Source organism: Gallus gallus, chromosome 1, assembly GCF_016699485.2.
Source record: "Gallus gallus isolate bGalGal1 chromosome 1, bGalGal1.mat.broiler.GRCg7b, whole genome shotgun sequence".
NCBI lineage: Eukaryota > Metazoa > Chordata > Aves > Galliformes > Phasianidae > Gallus > Gallus gallus.
In genome coordinates, this window is record NC_052532.1 from 9,029,248 (window position 1) to 9,049,953 (window position 20,706).

At 38.9% G+C, this 20,706-nt stretch overlaps 1 protein-coding gene across 5 annotated transcripts in view; it reads left to right on the forward strand.

Annotated features, from left to right (window-relative positions):
- SEMA3D (semaphorin 3D) overlaps positions 1–12,735 on the forward strand; it is a 142,802-nt gene extending 130,067 nt beyond the window's left edge. For all 5 annotated transcript variants that reach the window (XM_040668203.2, XM_015295302.4, XM_015295369.4 and 2 more), the window contains 2 exons: positions 852–991; positions 11,092–12,735. In XM_040668203.2, coding sequence (XP_040524137.1) covers positions 852–991; positions 11,092–11,505 — 554 coding nt within the window. In that variant the 3' untranslated portion in view covers positions 11,506–12,735. The remainder of the gene's footprint in view (positions 1–851; positions 992–11,091) is intronic.
- Positions 12,736–20,706: the final 7,971 nt, after the last annotated feature.

Consider the following 20,706-nt stretch of genomic DNA (forward strand, 5'->3'; position numbering starts at 1 on the left):
CACTGTGTAAGATTCTGTCCCAGAGACTGCATTGGCTGCATGAAATTATTTGGCTCTATAGAAATCTCTGTGGCACAGTGAAATGAAATAAAAGCATTTAATGCAGAGATCTTGAATTTCTGTAGCTCTCATACATGTTTGTACTATAGAGAAAAAAAAAAAAATCAATCCAAAACTGTATCTGTTTTATTGTTGAGATAACTTTTGATTTAGGAGACGCCTCTGCTTTCACCTTCCTCTGTGTTATTTGCAGGGTGTAAGAAACAGCTTTTGTTTGATGATAAAGCAGATAAGCCATGAATAAGAAAAGAGATATAGACCTGCAGAGATTAGAAATGCTCAGGTCTACAAACTGCCAAGAAAGAATGCAGATCTGCTTGTGTACTTCAGTGTTTGGTCTGAAACATGTTAACATGGAATTTCAAATTATGCTGAAGAGAGGCAAACTTGACTTTAACCCTGCAACTCCTTTAAAGTGTTTAGGAGGAACAAACCAGGCCTTACGATCTACCTTTAGCAGTTACTCCATCTCTCTCAGGTTTACTAGTTGCATTACATAAAGGAAAAATACAGGTCAGATTTTAAATTCCTCAAATGTGAAATCCTCCACTTTAAAATGGAGCAAGCCCACGATACAGATTTTATTGACCTCCTTAAAAAACAGTTGCACTGGAAGAAGGTTAGCAGCTGCCTCTAAATCCTCATAGTTATAGTTTAAGCTAAAAGTTAAGTTTCCTTTTGCTTTTTTATAATTCACTCACTCTTATAGCATCTGTTCTGAATCAGGCTATTTTCCCATTGCTTTAAAAACCAGGTCAGGGTTAATCTCCTGTACCATGTTTGCTTTCCAGGCATTAGTCATGAAACTGCTGATGAAAAGGTGATTTTTGGCATTGAATTTAATTCAACTTTTCTGGAATGTATTCCTAAGTCCCAGCAAGCCTCTATTAGGTGGTATATTCAACGCTCTGGAGAAGAGCATCGAGAAGAGGTAAGTTATAGTCATCAAGGCAAGTTTCCTCTATTGAGAATTCAGCTGAGCATTGAAAGGCAGGAGTTACTGGAATTAGCCGATGTTTTACTTTTCCTTGCCTCACCTTAGGTATCACATAGCATTCTGGTATCACCATTTGGGGCATGCAGTGGGGAAGAGAAAAGCCATTTGCACTGGATCATAAGCAGATTTAGATACTTATTTTGACTTACATGCTCATTCCATGAAAGAAAGAGAGAAAGGAAGAAAGGAAGAAGGAAAGAAGGAAGGAAGGAAAGAAGGAAAGGAAGGAAGGAAGGAAGGAAGGAAGGAAGGAAGGAAGGAAGGAAGGAAGGAAGGAAGGAAGGAAGGAAGGAAGGAAGGAAGGAAGGAAGGAAGGAAGGAAGGAAAGAAGGAAGGAAAGAACAGGAATTAGGCTTTTATCAGTGCTAAAAAACAACCTTGAAAGTACTAAAAATAAATAAAGCCTTTTTGTTCAGTAATTAGCTCAACTACTTCCGCGAGAAAAAGTATGTGCAAAACCCTTTGCTTTAATTAAATCTCTATTCCATTTAGTGTCTGTCTGCTTTCCCTTATTGTGGTAAGCACTGCAGCTAAGAATTTCCTTGTATGGCTTGCTGTCTCCCCTGAGAAGGGATAGGTTGTGAAGTTAAAAGCTTTTTTGTTTTTCTTTTTTTCTTGTTAGTTGAGTGTGAGGATTTTTCTGCAGTGGTACTCTGTGCTGAAGCAGAGATGTCAAGTTAAAAAACTGAACCTTCCACCCAAAGTAGAGAGCAGTGAGATTTGTGATGGCCCTTAACTCCTGCAGGAGGCAGTTTTGGGGTCCTCACTGGAGAAGCCATGGAAAAACCTCCAAGTCCCTCCTTGGCCCTTTGAACAATATCCTGCAGATTCTTTTCTCAGCTAATGACAAAAGGGCCCTCCTACATGTCCAAAAGGTCAACAGACTGGGACCGATCTGGGCTGGGTTTGAGTGAATTTCAAACCTCCAGAGTCTTCACAGCCTTTCTTGTACATGAACGATTTTGTGGCTGAGGCCAAATACTGCTGTGATTGCAACCATGGCAACGGGGAAGGAGATGGGAAAAGAACTGCCCTTTCAAATGAGCTCCTCCCGGGTATTAGACACGCTTTTCTGTTAAATGTTCATCTGAGACAAAATTAGTTAAATGAGAGGAACTATCAAACATAGAACCAGTCTTCCACTCTTAGTGATAGCTTGTCCTATGAGGTTTTCTGAGTGTAGAAAGGTGGGGAGATGCAGGCAAAGGCAGGTTCTCATGGGTGCATCCCCTCTGGGTGAGAGCTGACTCAATGCCGTCATGCCTAAGCATTGCCTGTTGCATGGAAGGAGGCATCCAGGGAGGAGGCCACCTCAAAGTGGAGACTCCGATCTTGGCTTGGCCCAGACTGCAGGAGTGTGGGGATATAAGGCACCTCTGATTTCCCTCCAGGTGAGACACAAAACACAAGGCTGTATGTTGACTATGATGCAGCAGTGCTTTCAATTTACACCCCTCCTATTACTCATGCTTTGGATTGGCAAAGATTCTTTCCTCTACTGGGAATAAACATCTCATTAATTTACAGACACGTGCTTCCCACAAAATGCACTGAATACCAAAGGAAGGAGATTGCTGGTTTGAAATACCATCTCTAACCTCCATTACTCTCCATACTTGGAAAGAAATTGTGGTCTTTTAATCAGCAGGCCAACCATGCTCAGCCACAGATGGTTGAAGTGAAAACCCAGCTAGAAGTGTATCAGCCTTTAAAGACCTATGGGCATTCATGGTTTGTGCTTTAATTGATTTACCTTTAAGTGTCTTGTACAGAAGACTCAGTGCTCTACTTCCCTAAGGCAGACGTTTGCAAATGAAATTACATATTTGATCAGAGAAATGAGTAAAGTATTTGCTTAATTCTAACCATGTGTTGAAGACTCATTTTTAAATGCATTTAAGGAGGTACTTTATATATATGTATATATTATTCTGAACAGTAACTTATGTTTTCTGGAGACTCTATCGAGTTTCTGAAGTAATTTATTGCATCTATAGCATGCGTCCTCAGAGCTACAAACTTTTCTTGAAAAAATCTCCTTGGAGAATGTAATATTTCTATATCACAAGAAGAAGTACTTTCAAGATGTAGAAGCCTCTTATGAAGGTCTGACTTCTACCCATGTCAATTTAGGAAAAAAAATGATCAGTTGATTTTCTCCTAAGTCACAGGGTCAGGTATGCACCTGAAAGTCAGGAAGCTGAGTTCATGTTATCTTTCTCTTTTGTGTGATTATAGAGCAACCTTCAGGTCAAACTGACTTTTGAACAAAGTTATAGCAGGGTATAAGCCTATATAATATAGCTTAATTTAAGGCTATATCATTTTTTGCCTCTGTTCCTATTTCTAAAATGTTCATTGTGACAGTGCTTGTACCCCCACTTCCCATATTTCTCCAAATACTGCTAAGTCAGACAGTGAAATTCCAATGCTGCAGAAGTGCCCAGCTTGCCAAGGATGTGACCTAGAGAGGGAGTATGGGAATGTGTGAATATGTGTGATGGCATTTGGTTCTCCAGCAAGCACACAGCATATATCTTTGCACATTAGCAGCCTTCCACAGCAGTGTTTACTGGGCTTTCTCAGTGTAAACAGTCTGACATCTGTTTGTATGAGAAAAGTAAAGCTCTGCTAAAAGGCTAGATTAACCTTTGAGGCAAATTTAGAAGAAAATTTGAAGAAGAAATCTGCAGACAGATTTTCTACATTATAAATGCTAACAGTAGGCAAATAGCTTCTTACCACATATTGTCCCTAAAGCCATAGCAATGTTTCTGTGATCAAGCTTTGATAAAATAAAAGTTGGAGCACATGTTCTGGAACTCCTTGGGGTGGTTTTGTTAGTTTGTTTATTTATTTATTTATTTATTTATTTATTTATTTATTTATTTTGCAGTCTTTGAAGGCTACAGCTTGCGTAAATGCATATGTACACACTGACAATTACAGGATCAGATCAGTTAAAGACAGTATACAGCTATTACTTTTGCTTAATTTTTGCCAGAGAATTCTTATTTTCTAGTATTTTGACCCCGTTTAGTTCCAGTCTACCAAGGACTGGAACTGATCCTGAGCAAACTCATCTTGTACACTTCAAATCACAACGTTGAGACATTTCATTTTTAGAAGAAAAAGAAAAAAAATAGATCTTTTTTTCTTTTTTAAGTAAAGATATTCATCTGTGAATATAATGTTTTCAAATGCTTGTACCCAAAGTTGAATTCCTAATTTCAGAGCTGGCCGTCTAAATAAAAGACCCAATCTGTAGAAATGCTAAGAAGTCTCCTGTTGGAAGCAGTAAGAGCATTTGCAGGTTCAAATGTTAAACCCTTTTTACTTTGGGCATCTTTAAATTAAGATTTTCCGTTTTTCTAATTTAAAATCTAGCTTATCAGTGGAAATGAGCTCATTGGTATTAGAACTTAATTTGGGAACTTCCTGGAAAATTCAAAGATAGTCACAGTAATTTACTTTCTTTACAAAATACTTCAGTTTGACTGAAATAACATATGTGACAGCAACAGGGTAGTCGTATTTAATGTGTAGCTTGATCTTTGCTCAGCCAATGCCTCGCCATAACTTTTCCCATTACAATTATATTTTCTGCTCTCTCTCCCTTCCTGCAGCAGATTTCTCAAATAACACTGTGCATTATTTCAGTGCGTGTCTTAGCAGTGTAACTTATTGTGATGACGATACCATGCTTTGCAAATGACTCTGTGCACCTGGAACTTAGGTTACGGACTTTTAGTTCCAGGGCTGTAACTGCAATGTCTCAGCAAGTCTTTAAGCCTTGCTTTGCAAATAGACAGCTACGCACTACCCCTGACATGTACTACAGCTTCCTGAGGGAAGGAAAAGGGCAAAATCCAGACTGGATGGGAAGCACTAGGCCCAGCAGGATGCCTCTGACATTTCACCCTGTGGGTCATGGTTCAGAGTGTGACTTCCAGCCACAGCAACCTGTGGGGAGGGACAGGATCTCCTGTGGTACAGGAGCTGTCACCAGGTCATTTTGCTGCCAGTGGGAGTACATTTCCCTGTAGTTTGGGGCTGTTTTAAGGTCAAGAGTCAAATATCTAGTGCTTTTGTGTTTAGTGCTGCTCACGCAATTGATCATGTTTGTTCCTGTGCTTGCAAGGTTAGTCACTGAGATGAAGGAAAGCGTGGCAACTGCAGTTCATAAAAAAAAAAAAAAAAAAAAAGTGGGAATGCCATTTATTCATAATGAATAATATATTCATATTATTCATAATAAGTGCTGTAGTTTCCTGAAGCATTAACTCTGATATTTATTTATTTTTCATGGAATTCCTATGTATTACATATATAATAGGTGTCAGAACTGGAAAAAACAAGTGCAAGACTCCCTGCGAAGCCATTAGCTTTGGTGCCCTGTGGCTCTGGAAACTATTAGACCTCCTGCTTTAGGCTGGCCTTCACTCCAAGCCTCCTGGGGCTCCAGGCCTGCCAAGCTGCCGTGCTTCCACGCAGGGGACAGAGCAAACCATATGGTCTGAAGTGACAGAGTAGACATGGATCACTTTTAGCTCTCTCTTTCCTCCTCTTTTCATAGCTAGGGATGAAAATAAATCCACCAAAAGGCAGAAAAAAAACTTTCAGGTTCTTCTTCAGCAGTTCTCACTCTTTCCCATAACCTTACCCCACTGCCTGGGCTGTTTTTCCTGACAGACCCAGCTTAACAATCATCTGATGTTTTGGTAGGTAGACAAGTGTGACCCACCCTTGGATAAGACATCTAGTGGGGCACAAGAGTGTGACTAGGCTACCCATTGAAGCAATGTTTCCATTCCACATTTTAGCCAGACTAAGCTATTTTTCAGGTTGCTCAGGATCTGTGTCCTGTTCAGTTGACCTTACTGGGCGTACATTGGTGAATGAGACATAAGTTTCCGTATCTTTGTTTGGCTGGAGATTTTTGCATCATGATGACTGTGAGTTTCATTGTGACAAAGGTCTGCTCAGCAGCATCTTGTGGTAAAAGACCATAGATTCATTACCAGCCTTAAAGCCTAGAAGTCAAACAATAGCTGAGTAAGAAGAGAACAGGCACCAAGACGTGAGTTTCCAGTAGTACCCTCTGTCAGAGGAATAACATTCAGTGTTCGTGCAGCAGACAAGCCTTGGGTTGATAAGAAACAGATCAAGAGAGAGAGAAAATAAATTCATTCTGCAGCCTAGGGACTAATTATAACTCTCAAGCTTTCACTATTTTATTATGACTCATTTGCTTGGCATTTTTTTTTTTTTTTTATAATACCTTGAGATTCTTAAGACTAGTATTTTTGACAGTTTCCTAAAGGGGAAAAAAAGATGTTACTCTGAACTGCTATATAAAGTGATATTTCTGCTTTGATTGAGTATACTGGGGAATAAGAGTTTAAAAATTAGTCTTAGAATGAGAAGTTAACATCAACTTGAGAATAGGACTCATGTTTCCACCTTGTCATTGTACCAACAACACCCTTATCATTTTTCCTGTGGCTTCTAAGTAAATAAAAAAGAGATGTAAAAAAAAAAAAGAAAAATAGAGAGAGAGAAAGAGAGAGAGGAATTAACAGCTGTGTTGCAATTACATGATTAGTTTACCAGGAAAAGAGAAACAAAGTTACATAAAATACGATTCCAGCAAAAACAGTGATCATTATTTCCAGTCAAATGGTGAGGATGAGGAAGACAATAGAAAAACAAAGTCAAATGTGAATTCTCAGCAAATGTTCCTTACTTTCCTTTCTCCTCCTTTCAATTAGTTCAGGGATTGCTGTTAACCCATGATTATACCAGCTTTACCTCAAACATTTTTTTACATGGTGATTAATGAGGGAAGGCAGGCTTTGAAGCCACTTTCTTCTCCCAGACAGGTGCAGTGTTTTAACTGTGAAGGAGTTGACATGTGAATTATTTGTAAAGAGGGAACTATCTAAACACATCATTAGCAAAGGACAAAAGGCATTGACCTAAACTGGTGCCACAGCACTTTCAAATCCTTGGTTGTTTTCCAACTTACTGATTGTTTAATGATTTGCCATCAGTATTGTCAATGCCTGTTTTTCCTCTATTGTTAAATCAGGTTCTGAAAATTGAGTATTTGATTTACATGGAGATAGTTTTCATTTGTTAAATACTGCCAATATATATAGCATGTGCTATACTTTATTTAGCGTGGTTTTAAGAAAACTGCTTACCGTATACAATTTACTGTTAAAATACAGTCAAAAATCTGCTAAGAAAATCCACTAAGAAAAGGAAGTTAATAGTAATCAATTGCTTCATTTTTGTGGTTTACAACTGGTTCCCTATTGAACAGAAGTATTTATCTCCTGTTTAATTTTTATTGTATGCTCAAATTTAAGCATGTCAGCAAGCTTTTATGAACAAAGCCTTTGTGCTTCTGAATTGTTAAACCCTGCTTATATATATTTAAGGAGAGCTATTGATTATAACATATCTGGGAGGAAAAATGAATCCAGAGTTGACCAAAATAAAATGATGGATTTTATCTAACTAGTCTTTTTCCTCTTCTCAAAATTTAATAAAGTATGTTTTACATCTATAGCTCAGAAACCAAAGAGCACATTAAGCATTCAAACAAAAGGTTAAAGATCTACTACCAAGTAATGAAATGCCAGGTGTTTATGAAACTCCAGAGCCCTGTGGGGAAAAAAGTAGAGAGGAAAGACAGGAAGAGTTCTGAACCTATGGGTAAAACAACATAAACAGGATACCAAAAAGAGATGTGAGAGGGAAAACAATAATGAAGTGTTGCTCAATACGTGTGAAATCAGAGCCCTAATTCCATCCTACCAGAGGATAAGAAAGGAATGAACAATGAAGGCCCAGAGAAGAAGGTGACAGTCACCATAAATCAATATCCAAGGTTAACATAGGACACTGTGTAAGAGTGCTGCTTCATTAAAAATAGGATTCCTGATGGGCTGGGATTAGGGGACACAACCAATTCAGACTCTTAGCTTTCTCTGCAGTATCCCAAAGCAGTGGGGGACAACTCTGTCAGTTAACACGTTTACAACTCGAAAGGACGGCCTCTACACAAATGGTAAACAGTCAGGAGTAGCAGGGTGCTGGACTTGGGGCTCCAGTCATATTTTCAAGTCTAGATCTACCATTATTCTGCTTTTCTTTCACTGCAAATAGGCAAAGCACTATCAAGGGCTCTTTGGCCTGGCGCACAGCCAGCCAAAAGAGCTAGCTGGAGCACTTCCAAGTGTAGGAGGTGCACAGCTGTCAAGGCGCTCTAGACTACAATACTGGCAGAGCCACGACAGGCAGATGCTACTGCTGCAATTGCATTGAGCCCTGAGCTCAAAGAGATCTGTCCTGTTTTCACTCAGACAATGTGGGAACTGGGTCTTTGCATAGAGCTTTATGAAACCCAAATGTCTTTCAATTATCTTCACTTTCCCATCTTTTTCTTTAAATTACTCAAGATGAGATCTGTAGGATTTTCCATTGTTCATAAGAAGTCTGGGCAAAAAAAAAGAGGGGCTTCCTTGCCATATTTCTCTAGCCAATCCAATCACTTCCTCCTGGCTGCTGCTGCTCCTGCTTCTCTTTCTGGAGTACAGCACCACAAAGAAACACCTGCCCTAGACATATTTCTGCCTACAGCTACATGCTTGGGTTCATTTATGCCTTTTATGCTTCTGCTTTTACTGTAACTTTAAGGAGAGTACATTTACTTGGGATGAATGTCACCGTCTGATAAAATTGAAGTCTCTGCTCTATGCTGTAGCTTCTCCAGGTGGAAGAGTGTTCAATTCTAGTTTGTCTCCCTACTATCTTCTATGTCTGCTCTTCTGTCTTGACCATGATTTCTTTGCTTGAAACTCAGTGTAGTAAATAAAAAATGGCTTGTGCTAATGCAGCACCTGTTGTCAGAAAATAATCTGTTCTCCAGGAATTTGCAGAAATTAGCATGATTCCACCCTGCTGGTGTCAGTAGACATGATTATATCCAATTTACAAACAAAGGATCTAAAGCCCAGGGTAGACCCAACACCATCAGCTGGTGGCAAGGGCCAAGCAATACTTCAGCACAGAAAAGACAGCCAGAGCTTTGTTCTGATATTGGCTTTTAGAGTGTTTGATTTCTTCTCCCTGATGCAGTCAGATCAGTGGTGCTGCACAGGCCTATATCTGCCTTCCTACCTACATATCTACCTCCTTCCTATCTACTAACCTAGCTAAACTAAACGTTACTGAAGACAGCTGTAGCTGATGCAGGCTTGCAAGGAAAATTCTTACTATGTGGATGTCTCATTTAGATATACGTGTATTACTTTTTCTGCCTATCTTGAAATGGTCTCTCAAAGTCTTTAATCCTTCCAGAGTTCTTATAATAGAATATTAGAAAATAGAAAACCAGAAAGCCCTGGGAGGTCATCTCAGCCTTCTCTTTGCTCTGAGAGACCCTGTTATGAAAAAGTACCACTGAGTTAGAATCATAACAGATGGAGAATCATATGTATAAATACATTTTTTTTCCCATGGAGTAGAGGAGAGAATCATGTGCAGATTTTTTACATAAAGAAACAGTGTGTAGCTTACCCACTGTGAATAAATCTAATTTAGTCATCTTTATGCCTCCACGATCTTCATCCTCTGAAGTTTGCTGGAGGGTCAGATGTGCACTCTGGGAAATTTTCCAGATTCGGTGTTGGTTCTCTCTGCCCCCACCCTGCTTTTTAAATCCAGTGCTCAGCCTTGTGGAGTTTTTCTACATTATAACAATAGCACCGGCAGCACTAAGGCCGTGCTCAGGGCTCTGGTTATGCTGCAGGCTGAGCAAGTGGCAGCTTTGGTGCGGTTGTGGGCTGCAGCCTCTGTGCGGCAGCAGCACATCGAGTGGCGAAAGCTCTAGTGGAACACAATCGTTTTCAAAGGTGTTGGACACTGGGAGTTAGAGCTCTGCTTTCAGCCTCTACCTTTGATACTAATCTTCATGTGATCTTTGGCAAAGCACTTATCTTCTGTGTTTCCCAGCTGCAAAAATACTTTGGTGCCCAGTGCCCCATCCTGTTTTTCATGTTATTTATTTATTTTATTTCACTAGTTTAGCTTAGCTCAGAGTTAGGTTATTTTGGAAATTATTTTCAGATCACAGATATATCACTTAACTTACAGTGTTATTACTCTAAAGCGTACCTGGTTTTGTAACATGTCATACTGTATTTTTGGAAATACTTGCATTTGTAAATGAAACTGCACGTCCACAATGACAGACTTACAGTCTCCTTTATTTTTTATTTTCCCCTGTATGCTCTTCTTCACAGATCTTAACATTAAAACGATGAAAGAATTGCACTGGGTTGTTGTCACCTAAGCTCACTGGGAACTTTTAATCACGTCTCAGTGACTCAAAGACAGGATCAGCTTCCTTTTATAAATCCCAGCTGATGAAGATAAAAATCATAGAATCAAAGATTCAGGCTCACAGAATCATTTGAGTTGGAAGCAACCTTTAAAGGTCAAGTCCAGCTCCCCTGCAATGAACAGGGACACCTACAGCTCGATTGGATTGATCAGAAAATCGGAGCATTTCACTTAAAAAGTCAGGAATGGTAGTTATTTTCAGTGCAGCAGCATCTCAAATTATTCCAGGTATACAAGCACCCTCCTATATTGGCATTATTACAGACACTAAAAAAAAAAAAAAAAAAAAAAAGGTTAAAAAATTGGATTTATGGTGCTAAACACCTGCTCTTCCATGGAGAATACAGCCTACCTGTTGCATTCTGGTGTGACAAGTGCTACTGTCTGTCCTTTCAGCTGTACAGCATGCATCTTTTAACCACTAATATGGAATGCTGAAATGTCACTGATGCCAGTGATATAGTAAGTAGCAGGAACTAAGAAATTGGAGGATCTCATGGTGGGATGGGTGTGCTGTATACCAACCCTACGTTGCCTCCACTTTGGTATCGCACTGAATATGTGTTCTGTGTTTGCTTATGAAATTAATGTATCACACTCTTCTCTGTCTCACCTCACAGCTGAAGGCAGACGAAAGGATCATCAAAACAGAACATGGGCTGCTGATCCGCAGCTTGCAAAGGAGGGATGCAGGAGCCTATTTCTGCAAAGCCCAGGAACACACCTTCATCCACACCATTGTGAAGCTGAATTTAAATGTCATTGAGAATGGGCAAATGGAAAGCACACAGAAAACTGAGGATGAGGAGGGTCGGGTGAGGGATTTGCTGACAGAGTCCCGTCTGAGGTACAAGGACTATATCCAGCTCGTCAGCAGCCCCAGCTTTAGCCTGGATGAGTACTGTGAACAGATGTGGCACCGGGAGAAACGGCGACAGCGAAACAAAGGTGGTGCCAAATGGAAGCACGTGCAGGAGATGAAAAAAAAGCGAAACCGAAGGCATCATGAGCCAGCCAGGCCACCATCCACATAGTTTGCAAACACTATTTAAAGAAAGGACACTTTCCAGGAAAAAAAAAAATACTGTGTTTTGGTTTTGTGCATATTGCCTATGAATTAGTACTGCTTCTTCTTGACATCAGATAACTCATCATCACTATTAATCTGTACATGACTGTACAATGGGGTTTGATACCTTATTGGAGTGCCACCCACCAGGCAATAATTCCAAATGCATTCATTAAAAAGAAAAGATGTACACTTGTAGCTAATTTCTGGACAGCCTGAGGCTACGTGAGCTGTGTACTCTACTTTCTGCATAATTTTCACATAGGATTTAGTATCTGTGTTCCCATGTTAATAGCTGCTGCCATGTTCCACCCCAGACATGGCTCAATTTCAGGAGAGGGCAGATGTATTCATCATTCTTTGGCATCTTTCTTAATAAGAAGCATGGTAGAAATGTGTGACAGATCTGCAAAAATACCCTCTAATTTACCCATTGGGCTTGTATACAGGCACATGGGTGGGGTTTGCTAGCACAGAGAAGCTCAGCAAAAAATCAAATTAAGTATTGGCTTAGGGACAACATTGATTTTTCCCACTTAGAAAAAAAAAAAAAAAAGAAAAAAAAAAGCATAATCATAGTTTAAGAGAGGGAGATTATCGAGCCTTATTCATTTGAGTTTGATAGCCATCAGTTTGCAGTCCATCTGCTGAAATGAAATGTTGACTCTAATTGAAACTGCCACTGAAATGCTTGGGAGTAAATTTCCTAAGTGGTGTGTGGGAGGTATGTGCACAAATCCTATTAACAAATAATGGGATTCCTGCCTGTACCTCTCTCATCTCTCTAAATGTTCACTGGCTGTTTCTCTGGCCCTTTGCTAGCCTCATTTTATGCAAAGGAAAAGAAAAATAAAAGACAACAAGAATGCTAAAACAAAAGATGACGATGAGGGAAGATATTTAATAGCTGAGACCAGTGCTCTTGACACAGAGCTGACATTCCTCAGATGTGTGTATTCTTTGGGATTTTCTCCCAGAGGTTTTATGTATTTTTAAGTTGAAAATTTGCCTTGTTGGAATTGATACTTTTATTATAAATAAATAGAACAAGAGATGTCCATGTGTAAATAAAACTTGTAAGTCAGAAATATGCTATGTACTATGATTCCATTTGTAAAGTGTTCCTTGTGCCTCAGTTGGTATTTTGGTTGTAACAGTGTAAATCTTTTCACATAAACAAGAAACCCTGTCCTTATTCTTGTCTATTTGACATCATCATGGTTTCACTGAATTTATTCCTGATATGCAGTAACAAACACAAGCTCAAAATCAGGCCTACAGTCTCTTCTCATGAGTCACAGCCCTCCTCCCTCCTCTTCCACCTAACCCTCTCCATTTTGCCTTTCATGCCTTTTTGAGTGTGAAATGACAAATTAACCATTTCTTCACGTGGAAGAGAGCTTTGATGGATACCAAAATGACAGACCCTACTCATTTCTCATGCATTCTATGGATCTGGAGAACAAAGTATGTGGGAGACCCGTGTAATTGGTATGCACCTCACTATGGAACTGAGAATGCTGCCCCAGGAAGTTGTAGGTTCTCCTTTACCCATGGTGGTGTTTGCGCATGCATTCAGTCCTGGGTTGATAACTGTGTATATACCATTTTCATCACTGTTCGTTTCCTTTCTGTTGAAAATCAGACATGGCAATGTGTGTGTCAGACTTCAGAAAGGAATCTCAGCTTACCCACACTTCCTGTAAAACCTGAAAGTTGCATTTGCATGTGTTATATAAAAGCCAGCGATACTGTACTGTCATTAATTTTAGATGCTTTTTTTTAAATAGGAGAGGATATATGAGTTAATTAGGAGATATTAGATAGCATGCGTACAATGCTTTGATAGTGTAAAGCACTGAGTGCTAATATTATAAAACATGTCTGGGGGGAGGAGGGAATTTCTCATCTCAAGACTTTTAATTAGCAGAGAGACTGATGCTGAAGACACTACCCAGGAGTACACTGCTTTGAACACCTGCCCAGAACCTTTTTCTGCCAGTTTTGCAGCACGTGAGGCTGGTCATTTTGAGCACCTTGATTTTAAGGCTAATTAAGACTATTTAAAGGAGGTTTGGGGGGCTATAAAACTACTAAATGTAAAGCACCCTGTGACTGGGATATTCAAATATTCTTGGCTGGAATTTTGTGATGTCATAATACCGAACCTGTCCAATTATTATTAGATTTTTATCAGTCCATTAAGTCCCATTTCTCTGACTCAAACATTAATTAAATGTGTGGGACCACAGCAAGACTATGGAATAACACGTGGTCTAGGTTTACATGCATTGACAAAGAGCCTACTCTTCTCTCCAGCAGTGGCACAGTACTTTATATGGCATTTCAGACAACTGTCATCTCATGTTTATTTAAAATCAAATCAGTTCCTTTTTTCCATGTTTTTTTTTTCCTCCTCCATGAAAACTAAATCACTTAATTTATGTTTAGATATGACTGGGGGCATATATTCTACGAATGAAACCCCCACACTGACTTTAGTAGAAGTCTTGAATGACTAAGAGTCTCAGTGCTGGGAGCAGTAGATTTTAATGCTTGAATTAAAATATTATTACTCTTAAAAAACAACTTTCATTTATTTTATTTCAAATGTTGTTGCAATGAGATTTTTTTTAAAGAAATGACCTCATCAGTCTGAGTAGCATAAAACCCCAAGAGAGATATAAGGACACTTCCATTATAGGGGAAAAAATTCAATATCCTCCAAAGCAGTTGGCTGTACTGGGTTCATGCCACTCCAGGGAGAATATTTAATAATATTGCACAAGTAAAAGTCTCTGTTTTGATACACTGGATAAGAGGTGCCCTAGAGCTGTCAGGGCTACCATAGCTTCCTATGCTCCGTAGATTTTATATGTACAAGGTGGCCGAAGGATGCTGGGGACCAGGGATTGAGCAGGATTGATCAGTGATCACTGCAGAAAACAGGATTTGTTAGGCAGGACACTAATGAAAACCCAGGAGGAACCATGGTTCCTTCTGCAACCTGAGGTCCCAGACTGGGGTGCAGAGGATGGACTCACCCAGAAATTATACCAGCAGAGGATCAGAAATGATCTTTCTCTTTTCAGAAAAGTTAACCTTGTTTATAATTAAGGGCTAAAACCAAAACCCGACTAAAATTCAAACTGATGATGTGGAGATCTGTTGGGCTGCTCTGAGCAGTACTACAAGCCACAACAGGCTCATAGTTAAAATGAAACTGAGCCTTGCCTCCTGCAAGAGCTCAATAAAAGTCAGGTTAAACAAAGCTTTGGCCCATGGTGGAAAAAAAAGTTGCCTCCACCTTAATAACTGTAGTTTTTAAACAGATCCCTTAGTGTATATGATACAGCATGAATATTTGTTTACACATGCATTCAACTAGGAGTCCAATTATTAATACATTATCTTCTCTTTCAACAAAACATTTCCACTGACCCTGCTTCGGAAAATGGCCAGTGCTCAACTGAACTGCAGTAGTTTTAAACAGATTTCTAGAATAACCAGCACAATGTGAGCTCTAGTTATAAAAATGCTGAAACTAACATAATCTTTAAAGCCCAACAGGGCTCTAAGTTCTGTTGAGATTTTGCAGTGAGTTAAAGTAAAACAGAAAAATGGGATTAGCAGAAAAAGGAATAAAGTATTAACACTTATTGTGATAAACTAGTTGAATTACTGGAAACTGTTCCAACAACAGGTGTGAATGTGTTCATGCCATAAGCAAATCGTTTTCTCTTACAGCAGTTAAACCTACTCTAGCTTGAGATATCTCAGAACCTAAATTCTTTCCAATTCATGAGTCGATTTTGGATCTGGTTCTCATGTCACTCATAATAAAGTAATTAGGATAAAGGCTACATCTTCACTCTAGTTTACATGCTTTTGAGATCAGAAAACCCCTACAGTTAAAAGACTATGAACCATTTAATCTAACCATTATAGGTATTGATCTACGTTTAATATTTCAGTTAACTAACCACTGCTTGTTATTATTGCTCAGTTATTCACATAATGAGCCCATGTGTCTCATAATAATGTCTCAACATTTTAATAAGAACTAAAGCAAATTGATTTTACTAAAGTTTTTTTATATGAGCATATGTGTATAGCAGGACATACACAAATGTGTTATGTTCATTTTGTAACAGAGGGTAATTGCAAAAGACAAATGTGATTTTCAAGTGTTAAGATTCAGATTGGCTTCCACTGACAGTGAATATTAAAAACCTACTGGAACTGAATCACAGTCTAAGGAGATTATACTGTAGTTCTAGTCAAACAGCCAAAGCTGTGTGCTGCCCTGAACCATCTATTTGCCTAGTTCTTCTTGTAGTTGAGGCGTGGAGGTCTGAGGAATGACATCTGCATGAATAGAAAATTAAGCCCACCTGTCTCTCTAATATTTTGTTGCATTTTAAAAAACCTTAAATGGTCTCTATTGTAATATTTTACGATGGTGTTGCTAATACTACCCTGCACTAGTCTTCTGTAACTAGCTAGTGTGACATTCTTTGCGACTGTAATCCAGTTTTCAAGGCTTGTAAATCATTTCAGTCTGGAGAACACTAAAAACAGCAACAACAACCACAAAACAACAAAACAAACAAACAAACAACAAAAAAAAACCTTTCTGACTTAATGACGTCTGATATAATAGTGCGTATGGAGCAAAGGCATGTCATTCAACTCCTCCACTCCTCCATGTGGAAAATTGACACCAATTGACATTCATCGACACTTGCTGAATGTTTATGGAGACCAAACAGTGGATGTGAGCACAGTGAAGTGGTGGGTGCTGTGTTTTCAGCAGTAGCAGCAGCAACAGTAGGTCACCACCACTGATGTAGATTGTTAGGAGTGTTGTATGCAGGCTGTTGTTAATTCCTGGCAGAAACGTATAGCTAATGGCAGCGGCTATGTTGACAAATAGTGTTTTGTAGCTGAGAATTTGCTCTAAGAAATAGTGTTATTGTGCTCTTCCTACTTATTGTAGTTTCCATTGAAATAAATCTTTGAATCAGAATTCTTAGAGTTGGAAAGGACCTCTGAAAGCCATCTAGTCCAACTCCCCTGCAGTGAACACGGACACCACAGCTAGATCAGGTTGCCCAGGGCCTGATCCAGCCTTCCCTTGAAAGTCTCCAGGGACTAGGCATCCATCACAACACTAGGTACACTGTTCCAGCACCTCACTGCCCTCACTGTAAGATAATAAACAGGAGAAATTACTTTCAGAGTAACCTATGTACTTCTTTGATTTTTCTTCTCATGACTTAAGCTCACTGTCTCCTGCCTCTGAGAGACTTCTGTGTCAGGTAACTGTGTATGAAGAAATACTGCAGGATCTGGAATTTCCTTGGCTTATAAACCACCCTACAAACCCAAGGTATCACAGTTTGCCTTCAGACAATGACTTTCCTAAGCATCAGCTTTTGCATTCAGCTGCAGATGTAAACCAAATACTGTGAGGTAAATTAGAGACCAGATGGGCTTGCATTTATGAAGGAGATTTTTGGGACTGTTGCTTAGAGCTCTCCTTTTGCCTTTTACATATGTGATTGCTCCAATTTAAAATCAAAGTATTTTTGTTCTTTAAAGCATAAGATTTTCTATTTTCTATAAGATACAGAATATTTCCATCTTTTTTTCCTTCTCTTCCTTTCCCTTCCTTTATTTTCCCTTCCCTTCTTCCTTCTGCCTTCCCTCCCCTCCCCTCCTTTCCCTTTCCCTCCCCTTTCCCTTTTTCCCTTTCTCCCTTTCTCCTTTCCCCTTTCCCCTTCCCCCTTTCCCCTTTTGCTGTCTTTTCATTTCCTATCCCTATTCTCAAAATCTTAACAAAAATGTTAAGATGTTATTAGTTCTGTTATTTATCACTTGCCAGAAATATAAAAACACAAATGCATGAACAGAATTTCACAAATTTACATTTTCTAAATTAATTTTCATATTTTAAAATGTTTTACTAAATTTATTTATTTATTTATTTATTTATTTGCTTTTCATTATGAAAATAATTTTTCTTAATTTATTTTTTAATGAATCTCTGCTTTCAGACCTGACACTTGTATCAGGAAAAGATGGGAAAGTTCTATGTGGAAGTGGAAGATATTTCATATTTTCATGAGTACTCAACATTTTAAAAGGATAGAAAAAAGAGGCAGCATCAAAAAATGCTCACATCCTCTTTTGGGAACTTAATCCGTAGAAATGAATTACAACAGTCATAGTTACATTTTAATAGTGTCTGTCAACATATTTCAGCTATAAAAAACTAGATACAAATCTATGAAAATACAAATTGGAATAGACTATCTCCAAATATTTTTGGTGGTTTTTTTTTTTGGATGATGCATGTGTCTCCATTGCCCCTCTCCCAGTGGCTATCTCAAGATGTATATTGGCTGGGAAGAAAGGAAGAGATTACAAAAGCATATCTCCAAATTCCAAAATGAAAAGTCACACTAAATGCACTGGCGATAAGGATTATGATTAAAACCTCACATTTGACCAATAAGGACAACATTTTCTCCTAAGGTGATATTCATAACCTTCTGAAGGCTTCTGAAGCCCAGCACAAGAATTATATGCCATATGCCTTTTTTTAATTCCTAAGACATAAGGATACTTAGTCTGACCTTGTGAATGGGGTTGAATTTCACTCTGTAGTGCAACTTTCTCTAGAGTTATATGGGTGAAACATTTTGAGAAGTATATCTATTTGTAAATGCTGCAGCTAAATGAGTTAAAATGATAACTGTCACTTATGACTAATAATAAGCTGTGTTTGCCATGCCTGCTGTTTTACTGAGATTTCAATCTTATACACAAAAGTGACTTGTATTTTTTAAGTTGAACAATAATAAAAAACAAATTCTGAGTTTTGGCTTATGTTTTAAATTTATGTCAAACCACAGAGTAAAATATGAGGTTTTAGAGAAGCAAAATCTGCATCATGTCATGGAAATGAATTGCCTTGGATGTTAAAGCAAGTAACCTAAAATGTTGTACTTTGGAAGCCTTGCCTGTGTTAAGGGCATTCAGAGCTCCAGTCTTCATAGAGAATGGGCTTATGACCAACAGATTAAACCTACAAAAATGGATTCAAGAACCCATGGGCCATAGTTATTTGGATTAACATGTGCAAAGCAATCTATAATAGGCAAGTCTATGTTTATTAATTTAAATTCAATAATAGCATTTTAATGCATACATTTATAGATGATTAGCAACTACTGTTGTCTGTAAAAACTGCACTGATGTTGTTTTTTAGAGATGCCCTCAAGACAAATCAATCATCTATTCATCTTGGACAGCCTCAGGAACACTTTGGCTTTAAGGGACTGTCTCCAGCCTCCTCAGAGTGTTTTCAGGATGGGGATAACTGGGGAGAGGGAACGGCTCTTCATTTTTGTAATGAAGTACTGTAACCTCCCTACGTGGTTATAGAAGAGGGAAATTTCTGAGAAAAAGTCTTTAAGCTGGGAAACAAATAGGCTCACAGGTCCAACTCCTTTTCTAGCCATCAGCACAGCCCCCTGTGTTTCACAGGATTTATTAAAGGCTAAGGAGGGTATTTTGTTAGCAAACGGTCAGCATGTCATTCCCAAGGACATCCACATTGGTGCACTCAAGGATGTCTGCTTCCCAGTCCCATGCTGTGTCCATTAGACCTCGATGCTTCTGACCCTTTGCTGAGAAAGGTCCCAAGGTACTGCTGGCCTGAAAGCTGATGCCGAATCCCAACTGCGGCAATAGCCTTCTGCTTACTTCCATTCCACCTGCAGTTGCAATTGGATATGGTATTCTTTATTTTCGAGTCTGAACTCTCATTTGTGCATTCCCGTGCACTGCTAAACAGCTGTCGGGTTCCCCTACTCCCTCCCCACAGGTGGCTGTATTTGATAATGTCTCATGTAGGATCAATCTTGGTCCCATTGAAGTAAGTGGGAATTCTGCCAGCATGTCCCAGCTCTGGTCCAGCCTCCAGCTGGTAAAGCACTTTCAGCCCCTGCAGGAGCAGAGATGCTCTGCCTGATTACCCAGGTTCATTAGCAGACATGAGTGTAAGAAATAAATTCTTCAGTTCCCTTCTGCAGCTCAGTACAAACTTACATGCAGCACTGTTTTGCATGCACTCACAGAGACAAAAGCTAATTAAGCTGAAATCTGTCATTTTCTCTATAAGGATTTAGCAGGGTCAAACTTCAAGACAATTAGTGATGAGTCTCGGGAATGAGCAAACAAGTTCTGCTGCAGTTGTTCTGACACTTTTCCAGAACTGATTGGCTTATTGAGCAATCTCTGTTCCTCTCTTCGCAGTGTGTGCTGCCTCTCTCCAGGCCATTGGAAACCAGAAGTGCTGTTAGCTGAGGAAGTCTGTGCTTAAAGTAAGAGGTATGAGGTAAAATCTGTCCCTTCATGATTCAAATCATGGGAAGTGTTCTGGGATGTGTTCACACACAGAATCCATATGTACTGTGAAAACAAGCAACTGGGAGCTAACAGTCTGTTCATAATCATTTATATTTCTGCACAGTAAAATATAGTGTAGAGGATACTATGGGGTTCATGTAGTTACCGCATAGAGTAATAACTGCATTAGTGCAGAACAAGAATCTGCAGTTCCCAGGCACATTTCTGCAGGAATGCTCCTCAGACACTGGATGAAAATGTACACCAGCACACAATTTATGAAATGCTAGTATGCATTATCTCCCCATCTTCTTTTGAGTAAAACTCTTTAGAACAATTTGAAACTGAATGTATGATGGAAAAATTTGGTGATTTTTAAGAGTTGCTAGATGAAACTTAAGTGTTGTTAAAACAGGAAATGACAAACTTGGACTCTTTAGCCAAAGTTTGATTCTTTACCTTGCAATAAAAATGTTAATGGCTATCAGTTTTTACATCTATGAGTGTTGCAATTACAGTACATTACAATTACATCTTCCGGTATTAAATATTTTTTCACATGCAGGAAAGAAAGTCAAAAAGAGCAAGCTGCTCCTTTCCCGCTTACTTCTTACAAGTAGGTGTGGTACAAACATTCTTCTATGAAAACTAGGTTGCTCTTTTCCTTTTCCTTTTTCTTTTCCTTTTCCTTTTCCTTTTCCTTTTTTCCTTTTCCTTTATATTCTTCTTTTTTAATTTCTCTTTCTTC